Source organism: Pituophis catenifer, unplaced genomic scaffold, assembly GCF_029215685.1.
Source record: "Pituophis catenifer annectens isolate HBS135680 unplaced genomic scaffold, rPitCat1.0.hap2 SCAF_4, whole genome shotgun sequence".
In the NCBI taxonomy this organism is placed as follows: domain Eukaryota; kingdom Metazoa; phylum Chordata; class Lepidosauria; order Squamata; family Colubridae; genus Pituophis; species Pituophis catenifer.
The window spans coordinates 108,107,876-108,130,642 of record NW_027256884.1 but is presented as its reverse complement, the minus strand read 5'-3'; the positions used below and the strand labels follow the sequence as shown (position 1 = coordinate 108,130,642).

The window sequence follows — 22,767 nt, the reverse complement described above, 5'->3', positions numbered from 1 at the left end:
ATAGAAAGGTCTTAGTAACATTTCTTAAATTGGGTTAGGACAATCTAAAGCATGTATTTTAGGCCAGATTGCAGGGAAATTTGAATCCCAATAGAAAAGATAGGGCATCTGCTAAACTACCGTAATATGTCACTGACTGGAAAAAGCAGTGAAGGAAGTAAAGTAATATATCATTCTGCATGGACAAGCATTTGGGTCACTGTAGCTTACGTTTCTCCTATCATTGGTAAGAAGGTAACAGGCACATCGTTTGTAGGTTTGTTTATACATACATGTCTTCAAACATCTTACGTATTTGTACATTTTGGGGAAGAGTATTTCATTTATTTATTTCACCTGTAATTCCTAACTTTAAAAATGACTGGAATAAGCTGTAGAAAAGACAATTACTTGAATGTAAGAATAAATAGAAAATATGTATCATATGCTGACTAGTTACATGGCATAGTAAGGCCCATATTTTGCAGCACTGTAATAGTTAAATTTATCTACATCTCCACAATTATTTTCAGAAATAAAAAAATAGACATACCTTATATGAGAGATACAGATTTTCTGTGGAATATTTTTGAAATGAGTTTTCCCATAATGTGACCTCCAGACACATTACGCCTTTTGTTGTCTGGGGATGATAGAAATAGTAATTTAGCACATCTGGATTTCACTTAACTGGTGTTTGGAAGATTTGTAGAGATAGTAACACCATAATCCTGTCTATATCTAGTTAGACATAAATCCCACTACTATATGTAGGTTGCATTATAGAATAGAATTGTGCAGCCTAAGGCTACAGGATTGCACGTGAAAACTATTTCCCTCATAGATGTTTACTTCATCCATAAACATCATACAAGAGAGTGCACCATCTCTTTGCTTCTATGAGTTGTTTTGACCACAAGACCAAATGCTGAGAGATGGATAAGGAGAAGGGTTTTTGCAAGCTCTCCCTTGTTTCTTATTTGGCCTGTTGGTTAGTTAAATGAATCTGTTTAAAAAACAAAAGAGAACTTCCTATTTCACTGTCTTCTCCCCTCCCCCCCAGCTTCACACTTCAAGAGTAACAGGTATTGTAGAAGTGAAGCATTTTTTTTTCATGTATTGCTTTTACTTCATTGATAATAATTGGGCTAAACTCATGTTTTCAACCCAAGAACATATTATTGAGTGTTTCATTTTTTTAAAAAAAATGAAACTCTCTGCTTAATTACTCTGGGTTTTCCTTATATAGCACAAGCATAAGCACAAGCAATGTAGCACGTTCTCTTAACAAGGGCTCTGGCTAAACTCAAGTATTCCATAGGTTTATTTTGGCTGAAGTAGCTTCCAAGTTGTGAGTTCTTGGTGATTCAGAAGTAAAGGATTATAAAAATGTCCAGAGATCCCAGGATTGAGAAACAAAATAGGATTTGTTTTTGTTGCTTAAGGGATTATTATTACTGTATTATTTTACTTTTTCACCTCTGACAACAGTGATGTGGTGCCAGTAAAGGAGAATATTTGTAGCTCAGGGCTGAAATGAGGGGTCCTTGGTGCTCCCTTCCTAGCACTGATGATGTTACCTAGTTTGGGTAATGAAATGTCTACAAGAAAACAACCAAGCTCAGAGAGCACCAACAGTGATATGGCCTACACAAGAATGTGTGAAAGATGTGATCTGTTCCAGGCACTTTTTATTTTCAAATAAAAATAGGGAGAGGGGGGTCTATCATATGCAACAATCCTTAGAAACCTGTGAATTATGGCAAATTTTGGAAATGTAAAGACTTTCTGAAGATGAGGAGCAAATAGAATTAGTAGGCCAAATTAGAAAGCCTGTGCATATATATTAGGATATGTAAATACTGTAACTATATCCCAGTGCCTATGCCAGGGAATTGAGATATCTGAACAATGTTAGGGACAAATTAGCAGAATATACCATCCAGAGGCTGTAAACTTTAGTCTGCATCTAATGGGAAGAATGTGCTTTTCTGAGCTTGTCGATCAGATAGGTCGGCAGTTCAGCGGTTTGAATCCCTAGTACAGATCTCTTGCGTGAGCAGGGGGTTGGACTAGATGACCTCCAAGGTCCCTTCCAACTCTGTTACTGTTAAGAATACAGGTGGTGCAAACATCTCAGTCCATGTCTGTCAAATGTTTGATATTGGGAAGCTGTTTAGAAATAGTGAAATTGTAAGACGTTAAGTTGCTTTCCTTCTGCTGTCTCTGCCACAGTGTGCTGAAACTAGCAATACTTCAATAAAACCTGACTTTGGATCACATAATGTCCAAAATATATGAGTATGAACCCCTAATGGATAGAAAAATGCACTTTGGAAATAAAAGCCTTTTTTTCAGAGCTAAATAGTTTTTGTTTTATCTGCAAAAGCAAATCCCTCAAGAGGCCATTTTACCTCCAAAGAGGTGAAAGTTTTGGGCAGGGCTTTAAAAATGTAAATGAAGGGAGAACTAGTGAAGATGGAAGGCTAAAGAACCTACCTACCTACCTACCTACCTACCTACCTACCTACCTACCTACCTTCCTACCTTCCTTCCTTCCTTCCTTCCTTCCTTCCTTCCTTCCTTCCATCCATCCATCCATCCATCCATCCATCCATCCATCCATCCATAAGGGATGTGTATGTATGTGCGGAGAGAGGGGGGAGGGAAAGGGAGAGAGAGGGAGAGGGAGAGAGGGACAGATGCATTATGGGACAAAGGAGATGTCTCAAAGATGTCTTGCTGCCAGAGCTACTAAAAGGGGTGGTGATTTGAACTCTGGCCGGCAGAGCAACTATTCCAGTGTTCTGAAATAAAGATTTCTTTGTTGGTATTGATACAAGCTCAAAGAACAGATTGTAGTAGCAAATAAAAAAAACCCATAAGTTTGAAAGGAATTTGGAAGTTTATAATAAAATGAAGACTAGTGATGAAGAGCCAATTGATTGACATGTTAAAGATGCACTGAACTTTTCTAGATTTAGGTTCCATTGTATTATGTATTACCCAGTCAGGAAGAGACATAGAGTTGAATGTGTTGACGGGGATTGTTAACAAGTAAGAATGGAGATCTGCTGTTGGAAAGAAAATTACTGGAAACTGGACTTTTCAGAGTAGATTCCCGAGAGAGTTATAAACTCTGTGCTAATGGAAAACCATCCCAGCTTCCAGATTTAGCAGAGCAGTGCGAAGGGAAAGATTATACTGAATCTTGGAATACACAGTTAGATTGTAGGAATATACAGCAAATCAGATGCAGTAGATGCAGAGGAACAACTGACAATAAATCTCAAAATTGCAAATTACAAATATGCAATCAACCCAACTCTGTGTTGATGAATCACATAGTACGAAAGTAATTCTGAAAATGCAGCATAATAGCAATTTTCAGTGGGTAGAAAAATCCATACTGACTTCTGTTCTTCTTGGATCAAAAGACAGAAGCAGGCACTTTGTAATTTTCTTGGATGAAGGATCTTATTTTTGTTTGTTGTTAATATGGCATAAAGTGACCTGCAAATTCAGATTCTTTGTGGCTTATGTAGAAAATAAATTGGAAAGAAAGCTACAGATTTTCTATTCTCATAATGGGACAGAATTTATGAATGGACAGATGTCTGGTTATATAAAGGAAAACGGGATAATACATGGGAGAATTATCCCCTTTGCATCAGAAATGGATTTACAGAAAGAATCAACATTTTTTTTGTTGGATATGTGCAAAATTATATTAGTTGACTGAATCTAGATAACATGATTTCAACAGTTAATAGTCATCAACAGGGGATGCCTACTATTATGAAAGATACATTTTATAAACTGTGCGTCCACAGAAAATCAATTTACCTATAAATTTGGATCTTAAAGTGATACTTATGTTTCCAAAAATAAAAAGCTGTATTGTTAGAACTGTTTATCATGGTTGATTAGTATCTAGCACAAAAAGGTACAGGATGACAACTGCAAGATTACAGTAGTATTGCTTTCTTTGATGAGCGAGTAAGGCCACCTGAGAGTAAAATATCAGGCTCTGAATTTAACAGCTATCAGCAGACAATACTATAACATTTATTTCCAGTTTTTAGTTTCATACCAGCATCATATTTTCAGAAGGGAACTTAGAAGAACCAGCTGATGTGGAGCAGAAAGGCAAATGCAGTTATAGTAGCAGCTGAACATGAGCCACAGTTAGGGCATTCATAAAGACCTAACAAAGCTGGGGTCAGGTTCTCAAACATGGGGAGATATTTAAAAGCTGCCAGCTTATGAATTCAAGAAATTTGAAAGAAACAAGAAAAGGAAAATTTAGAATCTGTTTACAAAAAATTACTTTGAGACTTGCACTGAGACTCAGAAACGAGCTATATCTCTAAACACAATAATCAGCATATAAGAGATGTAGCTATATCAAAGCTTATCAAGAGATGTAGCTTATCAAAGAAATTGATTCTTAGCCAGTAATGCAAACAGGCTGAGAAAAAAAATTCAAGACTTTCATTAAGACTGCATCTTAATGAAGAAAGGAGATTTGAAGTGTTCCTATCTGATATATGTATGTATGTATGTATGTATGTATGTATGTATGTATGTATTTATGGAATTTATCTTGCCTCCTATTTGCACATGGTGATTCAAGGCGACTTACAGAATATAAAACCCCATATGAAAACAATAAAATATATATTATATACTATAAACTATACACTAAATCACCCCTGCCCCATGACAGCACCTCACATGAGCCATTTAATGGGCTCCATCCTGCTCTGGATTCCCCAGGCGGGATGTATTCTGTATTCTAGCCTCTAATTCTCAGCATTAAAACTTATTAAAGACCTTGTGAATCTTGATTTACTAGTTGTGTTCTACAGTTAAGAAATTTGACAACAACATTTAAGTTTGTAGAACTATCTACCATAAGATAGTATGAGTACAGATAGATCTTTAAGACCAAATACAATACACATGGGGAAGTTCTGTTCTTCAGAGTAGTAGTCAAGGGATATTCTCAGAAATATGGAGATGGCTACCATGAGATTATGAAAATACTTTAATTAGGACTTTCTTAGGCATAGTGCCAGAGGCATAGAAATTGACCATCTGGATGTAAAGAGTGTTTTCTGTATTTGTAGAATTAGAAGAAAAAATTTACATACAGTAGGCCTTAGGATTCATTCAAGCTGGCAAGTAGAGGCTTGTGTACAAATTACAGAAAAATCTTTATGGATTAAAACTGACTGCAAAGATTTTCAGAGAGAAATCAAATCAAATGTTGCTTAAAAGGGAATTTAAGTAGTGCAAAGCTGACCCTTGCCTCTGATCAAGATTTAAAAATAAAAAGACTTTATCTTGCCATATGTTGAATGATTTAATAATTTGTTATGTAGACTGACAACATCGTAAGTGGACTGTGAAGCACCTTTTTTCCTCCGTGAGCACGTGATCAAGATGGCACCGCCTCCCTGAGCCCCGATGCCAATGGGGGTGATTTCGGGCCATCTGAGGTCTTTGGGGGCTGGGCGGATCGTCCTCACCCCCGACCCGGCTGTCTGAGCTTCCCGCCAGCCAGTTGAGAGCTTTTCTGCTCTCCGTGGTGCCATGGCTGGGACGGGGCCAGCATTTTTTCTATACCGGCGTTTCTTCTATGCCGCAAGGATGAGGGAACCAATGGCGGTGAGATCGGAAACAGCAGCGGCGGCCAGATTGTGGCGGCCTGCTGCCTTTTTTACTGTGAGCGATGGCTGGGTTGCCGATAGTGCTGCGGCGATGGCGGCGGTCATGTCGGCGGCGAGGTGGTCCTTGTCGAGGCACTGGAAGTCTCCTGACACTTCTAAAGCCTCCATGACGAGACTACAGCACTCAGGACAGCGGCAACGGTGGCAACGACGGAAGAGTGCTGCGCTGGCCATTGGGCAACATTTTGAAAACCAGTAGCAGCCTTGGCAGCCCTTGATAGATGCTGCAAGGATATCTTTCTATAATTCACCATCACAGAACCACCTAGACTGTCACGGGATACTTAATTTTACTTGAAGGGGTGGTTCCCATAACGACCTGTGATCCATATAAAGACCAATTGAAGTTGGGGGAAAAAAAACCACGACCTTGAGGACTTGAAAGGGCGAGTGGATGATTGTGGAATGGTAATCCCGGACGCCTCATATTACACACACACCTGGTCTGGTCTCAGAAGATACATCGCTCACTGACCATCTAACTGATTATCCCACAGCAAATAACATCTTCCTTGTATTCCATTGCTAATCCATCTCATCTTCTCATAACATCACCACCAGCAGGATCCTATAGACCGGCCCTTTACTCTATCAACTCTTTCAGTCGGACGGAGAGTTAACAGCTAGGATGCTGATATTGCATGAGTCGGTACATTGCTCTATTCACCACCAGAAGGATTGGCACATCAGATTCCATGGCCAGTTATACTCTAGCCAGCCACTATGAGAGGGTGGTCTTGGACATTATTTCCTTGGTGTTCTTAAATATCATAAGACTCCTCCTCCTGTTATGAGAGGACAATAGAACTTACTCTACCAACATCTAGATCTACATCTTCCTTCTCTCCAGGACTTTCAGAACTTATGTCATCTTGGCCAGTCTAAGATCACCCCTTGGTAACCGGATGTACTCAGCGGCTGAACTTCTTGCTCTCACCCCTTGGTAACCGGATGTACTCAGCGGCTGAACTTCTTGCTCTGTGAGACTCCCTCCCCCTCGCAGACCTGGCCCTCCACGCTATAGAGGGCCTACATTGATGACAGATTTTGGAATCCCGAGAGGTGGCATGTTGCAAAGGGGGTTGAGGGTCTTTTTATCTAATTTCTTATCCAAAATTTTAAAGATTTCTAAAAGGGTAGGTGGAAGCGGGGTGGGTCATGTGGATTTGGGGGGCAACCCACAGACGGAGGGATTAGAAGATCATTTTTTAAAGAGGAGGCCAGATCCAGCACAGAGTTATACCATAGGAGGTGCGGAGCTGGGAATGGAGGGTCTTAATACTTGTATGGAAAGGGGTTGCTCCATCAAGGTCATGATTGGGAGGGGCAGATATGGTGGGAGCAGGGGGCCACATGTTAGGGGGGTACGCACCTGCTGTCTTCAAGCAGTGGCACGCTCTGACCCCCAAGGCTCTTCTCGTTTCCTGGGTTGCTCAGAATCTCAGGGCCCGAGCCTTAGGCTGATGTTATGCAACGTCAGGTCCGCGGCTAACAAAGCCCCCCTCATTTGTGAACTAATTCAGGAGGGGAAAGCGGACCTGGCGGGTATTACAGAGACCTGGTTGGGCCATGAAGGGAGGGTCCCCCTTGTAGAGATGTGCCCACCAGGTTTCTGCGCATTTCATCAGCCAAAGGCACAGGGTAGGGGTGGAGGGGTGGCAGTTATTATAAAGGAGGGTCTTGATCCTAGGGAGGCCACTGTTCCTCAGACAGCCGGATGTGAGTCCCTCCTCGTGAAGTGGGGTCATGGGTTACAGATGGGCCTGCTGATTTCGTACCTGGCTCCCTGCCACGTGGCAGCAACCCTGCCTGAGCTCCTCAACATAATAGCCGGGGTGGCAGTTGAGACTCCTAGGCTTCTGGTCATGGGAGATTTCAACCTGCCGTCCATCGGTGAAACGTCTAAGGTAGCTCGGGAGTTCATGGACTTTTCTGTCAAGGGTGTTAAAGATTGTAATCTAAGGTGTAACCATAATTTATATATAATACAAAATTAAGTTGTATAATTTTGCTTTTAAAACTTAAAATATGCATTCTTTTCCTTTATTTTTTAAAAAATCCTGCTTGAAAGGAGAAATGCCTTTGAATCAATGTAACTTGAACCCCTAAAATGCTAAAAACTAAACACAACCCAATATACTTTCATCAGATAGAATAATTTTGCCCTTTAATTGAAACAAATGTGAAAAAAATATATAATTAGCTAAACATTCAAAATTGTTAATGAAATCTATATAGTTTGGAAAATAAATATACCATTAATGGGACTTCTTGTATTGCCTGCAATACTTTTCTCTAGCTCAGGGGTGTCAAACTCACATCATCATGGTGGTGTCATGTAACATATTGGGACTTTTTTCCCCTTCACTAAACCGGGCATGGGTGTTGCCAGTGCGGCCTGCGGGCCGGGAGTTTGACAGCCCTGCTCTAGTTGATGATAATTATTCTTCACTCTACATATGAAACTGAAACTAGATTTTGGGTTTATATAATCATTTCATTGTTGGACATGTGCTCTAGAGTCGGACACAACTGAACAGGGAAACCTTTGCCTTATTATATTGTTCCCACCCACTACCCCATTATCACCTGGATTTGAAGATCCTGTTTCTACTTGAATATAACTCTTCTTAATCAGTGAGGATGGCAGCATCTAGTTAATCTTGTCTGGTCTTGAAACAGCTTTGTAGACTCAGAACTGCTTAAAACTCAAATGAGAAACCATCAGGAAATCACAGGGCTGTAGATTAGGCTGCAGAGTTAAAAAAAAGAAATCCTGGAAGAGTTACCTAAGAATTTTCTACATATGGCTATGTAGTTAACAGTAGTTGAGTTTGATTTGAAGGAGACTTTATTCCCCCCCCTTTTTTATTTTAAGCAAATCCAACTGAGCAAAGCAGCTTCAAATAGAAATAAAACATCCTGACTCTTCTGCCTATACTTCCAATGCCAATTTTACCCTATTTTCAGGTTGTTGTTTTTTTAATCAAAAGGGCTGAGTCAGAGGTCTAATCAGGAACTCTACTCTTAAAATTCTCATTACTGCTAGGACACAGAGCTAATAACAGTTGTGAAGTCTGCCATTCTTAGTCTGAACCCCATTCTCTTGCTGTCATTAGTAGACAGCATTTGCCTTCAGACCTGTACATAATTGAGTCAGCGTCTGATCTACAGGCTACAATACGGTAGTCCTTAATGTTTGAACAAGACATGCTGTGGGCGGTTCATCTGTGGACATAGAGGTAGGCTCTGCAGGTTACTGCATCCACTACAATATTCAATAAGTCTCATTTCTTCCCTTACTCTCCATTTGTCAGAGAAGCACTACCAGGGGTGGGTTCTACTTACCTTTACTACCGGTAAGCAACGGGGCCAACCTTCTGACAAGGAAAATCAACATGGAGGCCAGATTCACTTAATCATGTTACTAACTTGACAACTGCAGTGATTCACTTAACAACTGTGGCAAGAAAAATAGTAAAGTAGAGCAAAATTCACTTAACAACTGTCTTGCTTAACAACAGAAATTTTGAGCTCAACTGTGTTTGTGAGTCAAGGGCTACCTGTAATAGGAAGAAATACTTGTCTTCAATAGATTATGAAATGTGCATTTCAACTGGCAATCTTGAAAGCATTTAAGAGTCTGTTTAATCTGATACTACATTAAGGAGTTTCTTTTCATTTCTTTTGACTGCTAATTTTAGACTGTTCTTTGTGCTCCCTCTTGAATTAAATAGACCCCATCTACTTAAGATCAATTGATAATTAAACAAAGACTTGTAATTTGGATGTTGGAGCAAATTGCTTTTGCTTGTTAAAGAACTACTGATTCTTTACTATTAGAGAGGAAGTGTGAGAGAGATGCTAATGTTCAGTTAATTTACATTTCTGTTTAAACTTTGTTGTTTATACTTTGTTTACGGATATTATCAGTTATACTCCATTTCCATTTTCTGGTTCTCTTCACTATCTATAAATCAGAGTCCTGTTACTGTGATGAAAAGATATAATTTGTTGGCATGTGGTCTTTTTAATTTCTCCCTCTGTATTTAGATAGATACTGGAATGTAAATTTGTATGCTGTTGGAAGAAAAGATCTGCAAAACTGATAGCCTTTAAAACACTTTTTTCTCTTTTTATCTCTAGTTCCGGGTATAGATGGGAGTGCCCTGGCTGAAGCTAGTCTTACAGACTCCTATTTCAGCACCAGTTTTGTTGGAGTCAATGGGTTTGGAAGTCCTGCAGAATCAAAGTATCCTATGATGCAGGTAATGAGTCATTTGATAGAGTGTCTACTCTGGTCTGTTGCTGATTGAAGTTATTTCTGCAGTTTTTTTTTTTTTTATGGAAGCAGTAAATGAATTTTAGCATAGATGGGAAACCCCACTTCAATGATACAAATAGAACTCTTTTGAAGAAAAAGTATATTTTACTATCACTTTTAGGGCAATGTGGGAAAGATGTTGCTTGCTTGAATTTAGCTGGTATACCTGTAATGACCAAAAAAATACTATAACTATTTTAATCTAGAATCCTCTTGGCAGAGTGCTTTTTTGGAAATTATATAACATCTTCAGTTAGCACAAAATTTGGTTGTTAAAATTTTCATTAGCATAAATTGGTGATACTCCTGGAAGAAAATCTTTTTGTTTACCAACCTGCCTGTCTATTGAGATGTCCATTGACATTTTTGGAAATGTCCTTTTCTGAGTACTATTATATAAAAGTTACTTATTTAATAGAATATCTCATTCCCACATAATTTTAGGCAGCTTACTACTACGAACTAAAATATACAAAAAACATAAAAGGTACAGTATAACAGACCAGAAGAACAAAATAATCATAGTAAATTATAAACACTTGCCAAGAAAAGTGCCCTTGCAGTGATAAACAGAGCCTGGAACATGTTCTTAGACCAAGCCAAGCCATTTAAAAATATTTGCATTGCTTCTAGTTTTAGCATCTTCTATTGTTGGTTCTTTGTTTTTATTACCCATTTGCTCACATTGTATTATGTGCTGGATACCCCCATAGACTTTTTATCAAGAATTTTTTTTATCAAGAATTTTAATTACAGTGGTGAAAACTAGTACAAACTAAAATTGGAGAAAAGGAAGAAAATAAAAAGAAATAATAAAAAGTGCAGAGGGGAAAAAGAAGAAAAGAATGTAATAAAATATATATATTTTCTTCCAACCTTCATTAGTACAAGTATAAACAAATTTATAACTCTTTACCTCCTATAAAGTTAAACAGATATATTTTCATCCGATAATCCACCCCTTATATCTGAGCAAATCCATAAAGCCTCAACTTTTCAATCCTGGTACCAGCAAAAATCCATAAATTGTTGCCAGAAAGAGGGTGTGTGTGTGTGTGTGTGTGTGTGTGTGTGTGTGTGTGTGTGTGTATGATCGCAGGAAGGCTATGGAAAGAGAGTGCAGGGTATATGTGTGTGTCTGGGTGTAGTCACAGGGATGCTGAAGAAAGAGAATGAGCGTTCAAGTATGTAATCACAGGGAGGCCAAGGAAAAAAGATGCAAGTTGTATGCATATCTGCAATTTCAGAGAGGCATGGGGTGCAAGCATGTGTATGTTCAAGTGCAGAGAGGCCATGGAAAGAGGATGCAGGGTGTATGATTGCATGTCTGATTGTAGGGAGGTCATAGAAAGAGGGTGCAGGCAGTGAAAGTATCTATGTGCAAGGGCAGGGAAGCCAGGAAAGGGGGCAAATGGGTGAGAAAATGGGGGAAGAAGGCCGTGGTGCTGTTGTGACCTAGGCCCAAGTAGTTATTACCAGACACAATCAGACCTAAACAAACATATTTTATTAGAACAGCTGAGAATTACTTCATTCTCAGCTTTGTCCAAATTAATTCCAAAACAAATTCTTCATAAACAGTCCTTCGGCCTTATCACCAACCTTTGTCTTCTTTGGCAACCTGCCAAAGGCTTTTCTTGGCAAAAACTCCATGAAGTTCAGAAGCAAGAGACAACAACAAGAAACAAATGTAGCAATGTTGCTTTCCTACAAAGATTTCAAGAGCCGTTGCTGCTCTTTTAAGGCTTCTGGGAGGGGCCAATCATCTCCTACCTTACTCCCAAGTTGTCCTTTTTGTTGTAGCTGCTCTTGCCTTCTGGCAGCTCTTTGCATGCGTGCACTAGGAACAGGTTCCTCCTGTTCCTCTGCCTCTCTGCTATCCGCCTCTGGAGGCTCCAGAGTCTGCACATCGCTCCCTGATGGCTCTGGCGCCATCTCTGCCTCCAACGCAGAGCCCTTGTCTGGGCCTTTCCCTGACTCCAGGACTAGCCGATTGTCCTCCCAGCCTCCTCACTGTCCGACTCCACTGCCAACTCCGCAGGCTGCTGGCGGACCACAACAGGTGCATGCAAACAAAATAGGCAGTTAGAAGGAAACTTACCCTAGCGACTTGCAATCTTCTTTGCCTGCTTCCCATTGACTTTGCTTGGGGGAAACTGGCAGGATAGGGTGCAAATGGCAATCATGCTGCAACTGATTGTGAGTGCGGGGTGATTGCTAGGCACCTGAAATTTGTTCACATGACCACGAAGATACTGGAACGGTCATAACTTCGATGATTCAGAGTCTCTGAATACTCTGGTTTGAATGTTAGAAATGTTAATTAGCTACTAAATTCTTCTTAAATTCTAGGGGCTTTCAATCTTTGGGATGCCACAATTCCCTGATATAACTAATTTGTGTGGATTCCCCATAAATAGCAGTATTAATGACAGTGAAAGTGGCTGAGGGAACATTTTTTCCCTCCAGCAGCTTCCCAAAGTGGTTACTTTGGTACTGGATGTTCTTTCCAGCTCTGTGAAGCTATCCCTACCTGGGTGTGCCCCTCTCCTCCCTTTTTGCACTGCTTCCTGCAAACAACAACCTTCTCCTTAGAGCTGTGCAGATACTATTTTTATACTCCTGGCTTTCAGAAATTTCTAAAAAAACACACCCAAAGTTTGTGGACCTCAGTTGAAGAAGCTACATTGAACTTTTTTTTTAAAAAAAAAATAATGTAATCACTTATTTGGTGTATTGTTAAAAAAATCTCTTTGGTAATGGGAGGCATCAGCAAGAATCACTCATGTCTTTATGACTTCACAGTTCAACTAGTTTAATTCACTTTCCCTTGAGGAGCTCCTGAACATGATTCAGGAGTTCAATTGATTCAAAATGATCAGGGGTAAGATAGGTCAAGACTTCTGTTGTGGGAGCTACATTGATTGTCAGTTTGCTCCTGGGTACATTCGAACGCTTAGGGCTTGTATGTCTTCAAGACCCTATACTCTTAGCTAAAATTTTCCCATTAGAGGTTATAGCAGAGAAGGTGGATGATCAGTCAGGCAAAGGCTCTGTTATGGCTTTCCTCTTTGGAATAGTTTACCTCCAAGAGCTTTTTCTCAGATGATGTTCAGGAAAGATGTTAAAGTGTAAAGCCTTCAGAGACTCTGAAGATGTAAAGTGAATTAATGATGTTTCTCCTGGGATTAAAACAACAACAAAGTAGGTTTAAATTAGGCAGGGGGTACTTTCTGACTGTACGAGCTGTCAGAAAGTAAAAAAGCTGCTGCATGAAATAGTGAGTTCTTCACAAGAGGTTTTCAATCAGAGGCTGGATGATTAACTGTCAGAAATACTGCAAAGAATCCTTCATTGAGCAGATTTTGGACTAGATGACTTCTAAAATCCCTTCTGACTCTGATTCTGTGAGCGTTAATCCATGTTAATCCGTTTTGAGTTATAGACATCTGGAGGCAAATAGTCTTAATACCTTAATTCACTATACAATTTTTTTTTTCATTTTCTGCAGAGGATGACAAATAGCAGCAGTTCACCTAGCCTTCTTAATGACAGTGCCAAGCCATATGCAGGCCACGGTAAGAAAACTTTAAAATTATGTTAAAGCTATTTTATAGAAAAAATATATATGGTTTAGAACCTTATTATTTACATAATTCATACATTTCAAATTGTTTATTACAAACTGTTTTAGGATTAATTTGAACTGGTGTTTTGAGTTTTGTTTTTTTACATTGCTGATCTGCAATTTAAATAAACAGATTAAGTATTTTAAGATTTTGGGATGAAAAATGAAATATTTTATAGTTCATGAAGACATGAACTGGGATTCATTGCCACTTTTATTACAGCCGAGAATATGGGTTTGGTTAGGGAAATTGCTATATCTACATTCTTAAAATGATGCTAAAACAGACAGCAGTGTATACTATATTTAAGGGATATATAATTAAATGTTCTTAGTTTAGATAATTGTATTTTGGTGACTTAAATAATTTAGAAAGGACGCTTTATGTCATGAACATTCCTTATCTTCTGTACATTATTAAAAGCTATATTGTGGGTATAATTAGTTCTATCTAAAATCCTTTAAAGCAGTCATCTATGATAAACATAGCTAATAAAAGGAGTTGAATTAAGTTCTAAAGTTGCTCTAGTTCTTCAGAAACTATGCTAAAAGCTATCAGCCAAATAAACTACCAAAGACTGAGCAATATTTGTAAAAACAAATTTTTAGAAGAGTAATTGAACATTTTCACCATTTTATTTACAATTCCTAGACTATAATCTAAGAAGTTATTATTCATATAATATCTTATATGCAATATTTAGTAATTTGCTGACATAGATTTAAAAGGAATTTGACACAACAAAGAATTTCGTCACCCAGAAACTTTTGAACCTATTGTGCTTGATGGGAGGTTTACAAAAGTCATGTCTTTTTTAAAATAAATAAAATAAATGAAATAGTTATGTTTTTATTTTAGTCAAAAGGCTCAGGTAAATTAAGAAGTGAACTAGACTTACTTGGGAGAGTGGAAACTTACATCTTTAGAATATTTTTTTAGCAATAATTTATGTTTTGTCAATAATCACATATTTAATTAGATGCCTATCTAATTTTGCTGGGGAAAAAAACTTGTTTTATTTCCAGGTTTGTTTTCATTATTATTTAGTTCTGCTGTACTTAAAAATAAACAAAAAAAACCACTAAGCCTTTATTTTTTTCTGCAATATATATGCTACTTAATTTCAAAAAGTCTGAGTGATAAAGTGAGAAGGAAGAAAGGAAGAAAAAACAATTTCCCAATAGTAGCCAGTTTCCTAGCTCTTAAAATACTGCGGAGAATAATGACATGTAGCTTGTTGTGTCAAGAAGTTTTGTTTTGTAACTTAGTAATCACCATACATTATGGCAAGAGTATGCCATATTACTTTGATTATATTGTGAAGTATTCATTATTTGGGACAGCGAGAACCATAGTAAGTGAGATAATTCAGAATGGAGGGGGCCACCTGAGATGATTTATGGATTTTGAAAAAGAGAAGATAGAATTTTTAAAGTATGAAAACTCTGTTTTTTGAGCTGCTTCCAGACTCAAAATGTAAGGAAATTACTCTATTTATATTCACAATTGTGAGAAGGAACTTCAGAGGTGAAACAACCCCACTCCGATTCTGTACAATACATGCAGTCCTAGTTTCTATTTGTCTGTTCTTGAGTTATGAGTTAGAGAGCTCTGGTGACTTTAGCCAAATCTAACTTACTCAATAAAGCACCTTTATGAAAATCCAGTTAAGTGTGATATATATACCCAACACATGATAATAATTCTAAAAAGGTTTATCATAAATTACTGTGAATTAAGGGATTACAGGGTCTTAAAAAGAGAATTTTTTTATTGTGAAGATATAAAAATGTTGTGTAAGGCTCAAGACTAAAGAGGAAAGTCTTTAGGTATGAATAAACTTGCTGTTTGAAGTCTATTTAGTTCTGTTTGCAAAATTTTACTATTGAAATAAATTCATTTTGTATGTCTCATGAAAGATAAGAGCCAGTTTGGTCTAGTGGTTAAGGCATCAGGCTAGAATGCAGAAGACTGTGAATTCAGGTTCCTCCTTAGCCATGAAAGCCAGCTCAGCTCAACTCACCTCACAGTGTTCTTGTTATGGGGTAAATAGGAAGAAAAAGATGTGCTGGCTATGTTTGTTGCCTTGAGTTATTTAGTGGAATGTAAATAAATAAAATCTCTGGGTTTGTTTTTTATAAAATTTGTTTTGCAGATCCTCTTACTTCACCTAGTTCATCCTTGTTTAATGATTTTGCTGCCCTCAGCTTATCTCAAAGAAGAAAAGTAAGTATCACCAAACATTATAATTTCTGTACCCAAATAATAAAAATGATGTATATGAATAGTGTTTGAATATTAATTATTAATTATTAATTATTAATAGCATATTAAGCACATTTGTGAACTTTATATTGTAATACAATTATTCAATTATTTAATAATGACCCAAAGTTTCCTTCACTTTATGTACCATAACTTGTAAACATTCAGTTTGAATTTTAATACTGTAATATTATCAGTGGCTAGTGTTAAACAAGTATTTCAGTTAAGAAATTGTTACTTTTTAATCTAAAGCAAACTTACTCAGAGTGTCTCTGGATCTTGTTGTACCCATGCACAGTCTATTCAGCAATTTTCATATTCCCAGCTTTCTCCAGACAAGATGCCAGCTCCTCTGTTGGTCCTATCCAGTGTTGATTCTTTGTAGCTTTCCATAGTTCATTCTGCTTTCAAATTGTTTGAAGTCTTCCATCGACCCAAGGAAGCTTTTCCTAGGTTTTAATCTCTGATGAGCTGGTTGTAGGCCATAGAGAGAGCGTTGTCTAGATGTAGATGATTTAAGCCTCTCTCTGTATGCTGCTGCTTCTCTGTAAACAGCACACAGGGCAACGCTGACTAGGTGGAAGATCTTATCTAGAGGGATAGGTTTAAGGCATCCAGTAATAATTCTGCTAGCTTCATTCAAAGCAACTTTCACTTTCCCAGTGTGTGCTGATTTATATCAGATTGGGCAAGCATATATTCACCTGCTGAAGAGCAAAGAGCTAGAGCTGCTATCTTAAGGAACCATAGATTATCTCTTTCATTATCTTTATCAGAATTATTAGGAAGATAAATATCCCTGGATGTTCTTCCAGCTATCTTAATTATTGAATTTTTGAACATTACTTGGAACAAAATCTCTCTAACTTGTTTCCCTGGAAGCAACTGTTTCACCGATTAATTATTTTCACTGTCAGGGAATTTCTCCTTAGTACTAGATTGGATCTCTCCTTGATACATTTCCATCTGTTACCTTTTTTCCTGCCTTCAGGTGCTTTACAAAATAGGTTGACCCCCTCTTCTTTGTGGCAGCCCCTTAAATATTGGAAGACTGCTAGCATGTCATCCCAAGTCCTTCTTTTCTTCAACATCAAAGTTCAACGTCAGCAATATTTTTCCTATCTTGCTTCTTTGAAACCCAATTTTTGTTTCCACAGAGTGCCATGGCTTGTATGATTCTGATCTTTGTAGATATAGACATAATAATGGCACTTGAATATTTTTTCCAAGGTTTTTATGGTTGCTCTACCAAGTGCTAGTCTGTGGCATATTTCTTGACTGCTTGTTCTTTTGCTGTTTATATCCATTGCTGAAGCTATCCACTGCTTCAGTTTCTTCATTGTCAATTCTAAAGCTGGTTGTGTACTTTGCTATCATTAATTTGTGTTTAATTTTAATCCCATTTTTGGGTTCTTTGACTTTTAGTACTAGGGCTTGCAGCTCCTTTGCATTTTTGGTTATATTTTTTTAAAAAGCATTTATGTAGTATTCCAATCTACAAAAACTCTGTTTGGTATACAAGAATAGAATGTACCATTAAATTGTTTACATAGTCATAAATCAAATTGTTGTTGTTAGTTGCAAAGTTGTGTTTGACCCATTGTGACCCCATGGACAACGTTCCTTCAGGCCTTCCTGTCCTCTACCATCCTCTGAAGTTAAATTAAATTAAATAGCTACTTTCATATCTTTGCTATGATTTAAATGCCTACTAAAATAAAATAGGTTTAGTACTTTATAAACAGTTAAGAGGGATGGGACCAGACATCAGGGAATAATTTTTTAACTAGAGCAGATGTAGTGTTAGGTTTGGAAGTCAAGCAATCAGGTCAATAGATGTAGGATCTTCTGTTTTAATACTTACAATTGGCGCTGCTTTCTCTAAACTGATAAGTGTACTTTTGATCCTTCTAAAAAATATTTTTGCCTCTTGGAACAAACTGTCCTCAATCCTTGTAATAAATTGAGAATTGAAGATTCAGGAGAATGAACTTCTCGTTTACAACAGATGAAAATAATGGGTGGCTAAATAAAAAAAATCTCAGCTTGCCAAAGGTAATAACAACAGCTTTACACCTTCAGTGTAGTGCATGATTATAAATGATCTTCAGTGTTAGGATGCTATATTAAGAGACTTTTTAAGAGTATTTCCACTTCTTCACAATGATAATGATATTCAAACCTTCAATATTAGTCTTTTCTACCCACAGACTCAACAAATCCCATCTACATCCTGATTTCAGAATGTGTGGGTTTCTTTGGATAGGATCCACCCTGTGTGTGTTTCTCCAGTTTCATTAATTAATACAATAATGGCCAAAACAAGAACAGCGCTATTGCGTCTTCTTAACATTCTGCTGACAAGGCTAATCATAGTTCATCTTATTATTTCTTCTTATCCAGTCACTTTCACAAATCCCAAAACTTGGCAAAATGAAGATTTCATATTCAGATCATCCAAAATTTCATTTATTATTTGATAAGAGCGTTGCCTTGCCTCTTTCCCTATCTCTGTTTTATTACTCTCCTTCCATAATTTTGATATCATTTTTTAGAGCCAGCAAAAATAAGCATACAACAACATACTTTTTAGCACCTATATTATAAGGGAAGGAAATTGTAATAGATACATGTCTGCACTAGCATAGAATCCATATATGTGAATTTTCAGATGATCTCTTTAAAAAAAAGCATGGTTAACAAGAAGCATTCTATTCTACAAAATTTATTTTGAAAATTGTTCTGTAAAATTTTCCAGTGTTTATTATATTTAAATATAATATCAGTGTGTCTTGTCCATTTTCAACTTTAACATATCTGTAATCTGTTTGGCAAATGATTAAAATATGGATAAATCTGGACATCAGTTGGGTTACTGAATTCTAACAGAAATTGAATTTCTGGTTCAGTCTGAAACTTCAGTTATAATTTAGGCAAATGATTGTGCTGTGAAGAGACAAACATTGTCTGTGCTGTGAAGAGACAAACAGTTACTAATAGAATTTTCTCAAACCTTAATAATAAGCAGCCTGGACAATTATGCTTTCATATTAACTTGCTCTGATGGATTGTATTCTTTTTTTAATAAAAACACTGCAGATTTGAAAAAGTGAAGAACAGCTATTTATGTCACTCTATTATGTTCTTTTTCCTATACGGAATTGCTTGTTCAAAGTACACCTTACTTTTTAAGTTGATGAATGAGTGGTTGAGAAAATAATTTCAAAAGGAAAAATAAATGGAAAGGTTATATTTTTATACCTCCCTCCATTTGTAGCTTTAGAAAAAACATAGTATAGGACAGTCAGTTATAAGTCAGGATTTTAAACCAACCTTGTCTTTATGATATAAAATGAAATTTCATTAAGGACTGCCTGATTGAGAATATATTTTAAGTAAAACTAATTTTGAAGAACATTTTTTTGTTTTCTTTAACATCGGCAGATATTTCCACAAGTAACATTGAATCTACAAATTTAATATGAATACAGTTTTCAACTTCTACATATAGGAAAGCTTAACTTAAAACACATATCCTTTAAATCAGATGCTATCGTTGATATGCTTTAATGCATTGTGATATAAATTGCTGCAGTTGAATTGAATTTTACATGTAATCCGAAGTATTATACTTGAACCTTATTCACGTGTTCACAAATTAATAAAATAAAGTGAAATTTTATATCATATAATATGGTAATTTTTTATTTATATTCTTTAATTTAGGGGCAATTTATGCCCATTTTAATGAATAGCCAGATTTAAACTCTTTTCTTTCAGTTGAAGTTATTATATATTTATTTGACAAGTCTTAAATATAAGCTAATGATAATGTGAGTATGAGTGCTGCTCTAATATAAGGTGTTTTAATTTTTGTTAGACTTTGTTTAAAAAAAAAACTTGCTGCTCACTGCCCAGTATCAGATATTGAGTAAGAAGTCAGTATCAATAAATAATATGGTGATATATTTTCTGAAATTCTTCCTAATATTCTAAAATGAAGTCTGTGATATAAGAATTACGCTAACTTGTGTGCCTAGAATGACACAACATGCGTAATTTCTGTAATAAGTACTCTTTAATATATTTATAGTTTTTAATATAAGACTAAATTTTGCCATATATAATGTATGGGGGTGATGTAAGTAAATAATTATCATTACATAAGTCATAGAATATGCACTCTTATAGGGTTCAAAATAGAAAGATGCTTTGTATTTTGCCATTCTTTATTTTGAGAACTGGAAATTTTCCACTTTTATTCTTTATCATGAATTATTCATGCATTCCTGGCCTATTTTCCAACTATTAGCTGGTAAAAATTGTACATTTGGATTCACGAAAGCCATGGTATCCCTTTTGTTGTAATCAGAGTACAGAACTGACTGCAAGGCTATAACAGAAACAAATTTAATAAATACATATAGGATTTGATATACTGCATTATGCATTAATAGGTTTGGAGACATTTTGTGTATATGAGTCTGTGTGCATATACATGGACAGATATACAATAATGGGGGAAGGGTTTTTAGAGGAAAAACCTTTGGGCTTTAATCCCTTTGCTTTATGTGTGAATGAATTTGAACACCAAAATATTTATTTTTTCTAAATAACCATAGGATGGATGTATACAGCTTTACTGAGTAAAGCCGATAAAAAGTGGATAAATTGAAGTTGCTTCCGGTCTTTTTCTTATCCAGAAGAATCTTAAAGAAAAAGAAGCATCATTTATTTAGGGCTTGTCTGTATTTCAAATATGAGTAGTCACTCTGAAGTTACATCAATGAGCGAGGAATGATCAAAAAGCACCTGGCTCCTTGTTTAGATGAATATATAATTTCTCTGGTGCCATAAATGTTTGTGGGTATTATATAGATGGGTAATATGAAGTTCACAATTTATTTTATTTTTTTTAAATTCAAGTTATCTTTCCTGGTACCAAGGATTTAGCTTCTGGGTAACTTCATTAATTGAATCCACTTATGCAATAGAATTGTTTGAGATCTCACACTTGTCTGTTAAGAAGGGAGTGCACCTGAATCTCTTCTCAAACTAATACAATAAACTAATAAATCATTACTTTATTTTATTAGTAGCGATGGAATCTTTGTATCTGTCCTTCTCTCTAGTATTTTTTACATACAAATGATTTTAGTTTGATGATTTCTTTCGATTTCTATTCTAGCAATATGTCCTAGCAATTTCTGCTATTACATTATAGAGAGCCAGAATTAAGATTAAGGAGGTACCATGAAATTACATCCAGCCTTTTGCATTATGCCATTTTGCAATTTCTTTTCATTTAGAATAGGCTCTCCATGATTTAATCTTCAATTACTTTTATGTTACTATATGCTGTGTAAGCCTTAGCATTACTCGACAGAAGACCTGCATTTTATTGCACAAACATCTAGATTTGGTTCTAAAGAAAGGTATGCTATAAATATATTTCTTTACTCTTTATTCTTTTTGTTCGATTGTCCCTACATTTTTGTAAAAATAATGTTTATATGGTTTAGGATTAGAATTGGCTAACTGAATGTTACAGTTGAAATTGAAAATTCAAGTTTTATTAATCCTGGCTAATTTTTTTTAAAAGTATGATGATTTTATGATTGACACTTTACTTTTAGATTAGTTTTTATATTTTATTTTTATACAGCAAATTAGAATTCAATACTAAAACATTATTTGATATTGCATATGCATATTTAAAAGTATGATTCCAAATTTACAAATGTTTGCTTACCAGAATGTTATCTGCTAGCAGAAATCAGTGTAATAAGTATTGTGTGAATTTTAGAATTGATTGAAAGCTACATTTGCAAAATGGACAATTTTGTACTTTTTAAAAAAGTTTATCCAATGGCTTCAAATTTCGAATGTCTTTAAATCATTACAGAATGTAAAGATGTTTTATTTGAATGCCTATTTTCAATTCTGGAACTTTCAGGATTTCATTATTTTTAAAAAAAATCATTATCCTGGTTAAAAGAATATGAAAAGCAAAACATGTAGGGTTGCTAATAATGATATTTTATTTTGTAAGAATATTATGAAAAGGAAGCTCCACTTCTTTGAATTAGGCCTTGCAAATGATACATCCTGAATATATTTTCTTGGAATTCAATAAATCTTACGTTGAATAGATATGTATTGGATTATGCTACAGGTTATTCAGTTTTTGTTTATACTTCCCCTGTGAACTTTCTTTTATAAGTCATAGCAGTTAATATGGAAGCAAACCATCTTAGAAATTTTACTTGCAAATTGTTTCCTATTCCACCAATCATACCAAAGATATCTATCTAAGGGATACTGGGAGTGCCCTGGTTTTTTTCCTTCTTTTCCATAGCCAAGAAAGTATCGACTGGGGATGCTGGAAGAGAGGATAGTTCCGGTGGGATCAAAGGCACGGAAATCAAAGAACACTATTGGCTGCTTGGCTGACAGGTGTAAAACAGGAGTACCCATCAATATGGTTTGGTGGAACAGAGTCACAGAAAACAATTTACAGGTAAAATTACTTTTTCCTAGTCACTTTAATTAATTTGGGGTACTCTTTTATTTTTGGAAGATACTGAGGTCAGGTACATGCAGTGGGATTGAAATTTGATCAAAGCCTTTACAGATAAACAAATAAATACGAATGACTTTCTTAATGTTTCAACTAATGTCTCTTAGTTTGAATGGTAAGAATAATATAATTTAAAAACTCGTAGTAGTCACATGCCGTTTTTAAAAAATTAGATGATATTCTAGTGAAAATAATCATTTAGGAAGAATGTTAATAAAACAATGTTAATATACTGTTTATTTTAGATGTCCTTGT

General features: G+C 36.1%; 1 protein-coding gene across 7 annotated transcripts in view; it reads left to right on the top strand.

Annotated features, from left to right (window-relative positions):
• Window positions 1–22,767, top strand: part of PAN3 (poly(A) specific ribonuclease subunit PAN3) — a 71,919-nt gene that overhangs the window by 6,577 nt on the left and 42,575 nt on the right. For 5 of the 7 annotated variants that reach the window (XR_011600354.1, XM_070942826.1, XM_070942825.1 and 2 more), the window contains exons 2-5: window positions 9,861–9,982; window positions 13,550–13,616; window positions 15,823–15,893; window positions 22,291–22,452. Coding sequence is in view for 6 of the 7 variants with exons in the window: in XM_070942826.1 (XP_070798927.1) it covers window positions 9,861–9,982; window positions 13,550–13,616; window positions 15,823–15,893; window positions 22,291–22,452 (422 nt within the window). In the remaining variant the exon portion in view is untranslated. The remainder of the gene's footprint in view (window positions 1–9,860; window positions 9,983–13,549; window positions 13,617–15,822; window positions 15,894–22,290; window positions 22,453–22,767) is intronic. The other 2 variants (XM_070942830.1, XM_070942827.1) reach the window with 1 other exon arrangement.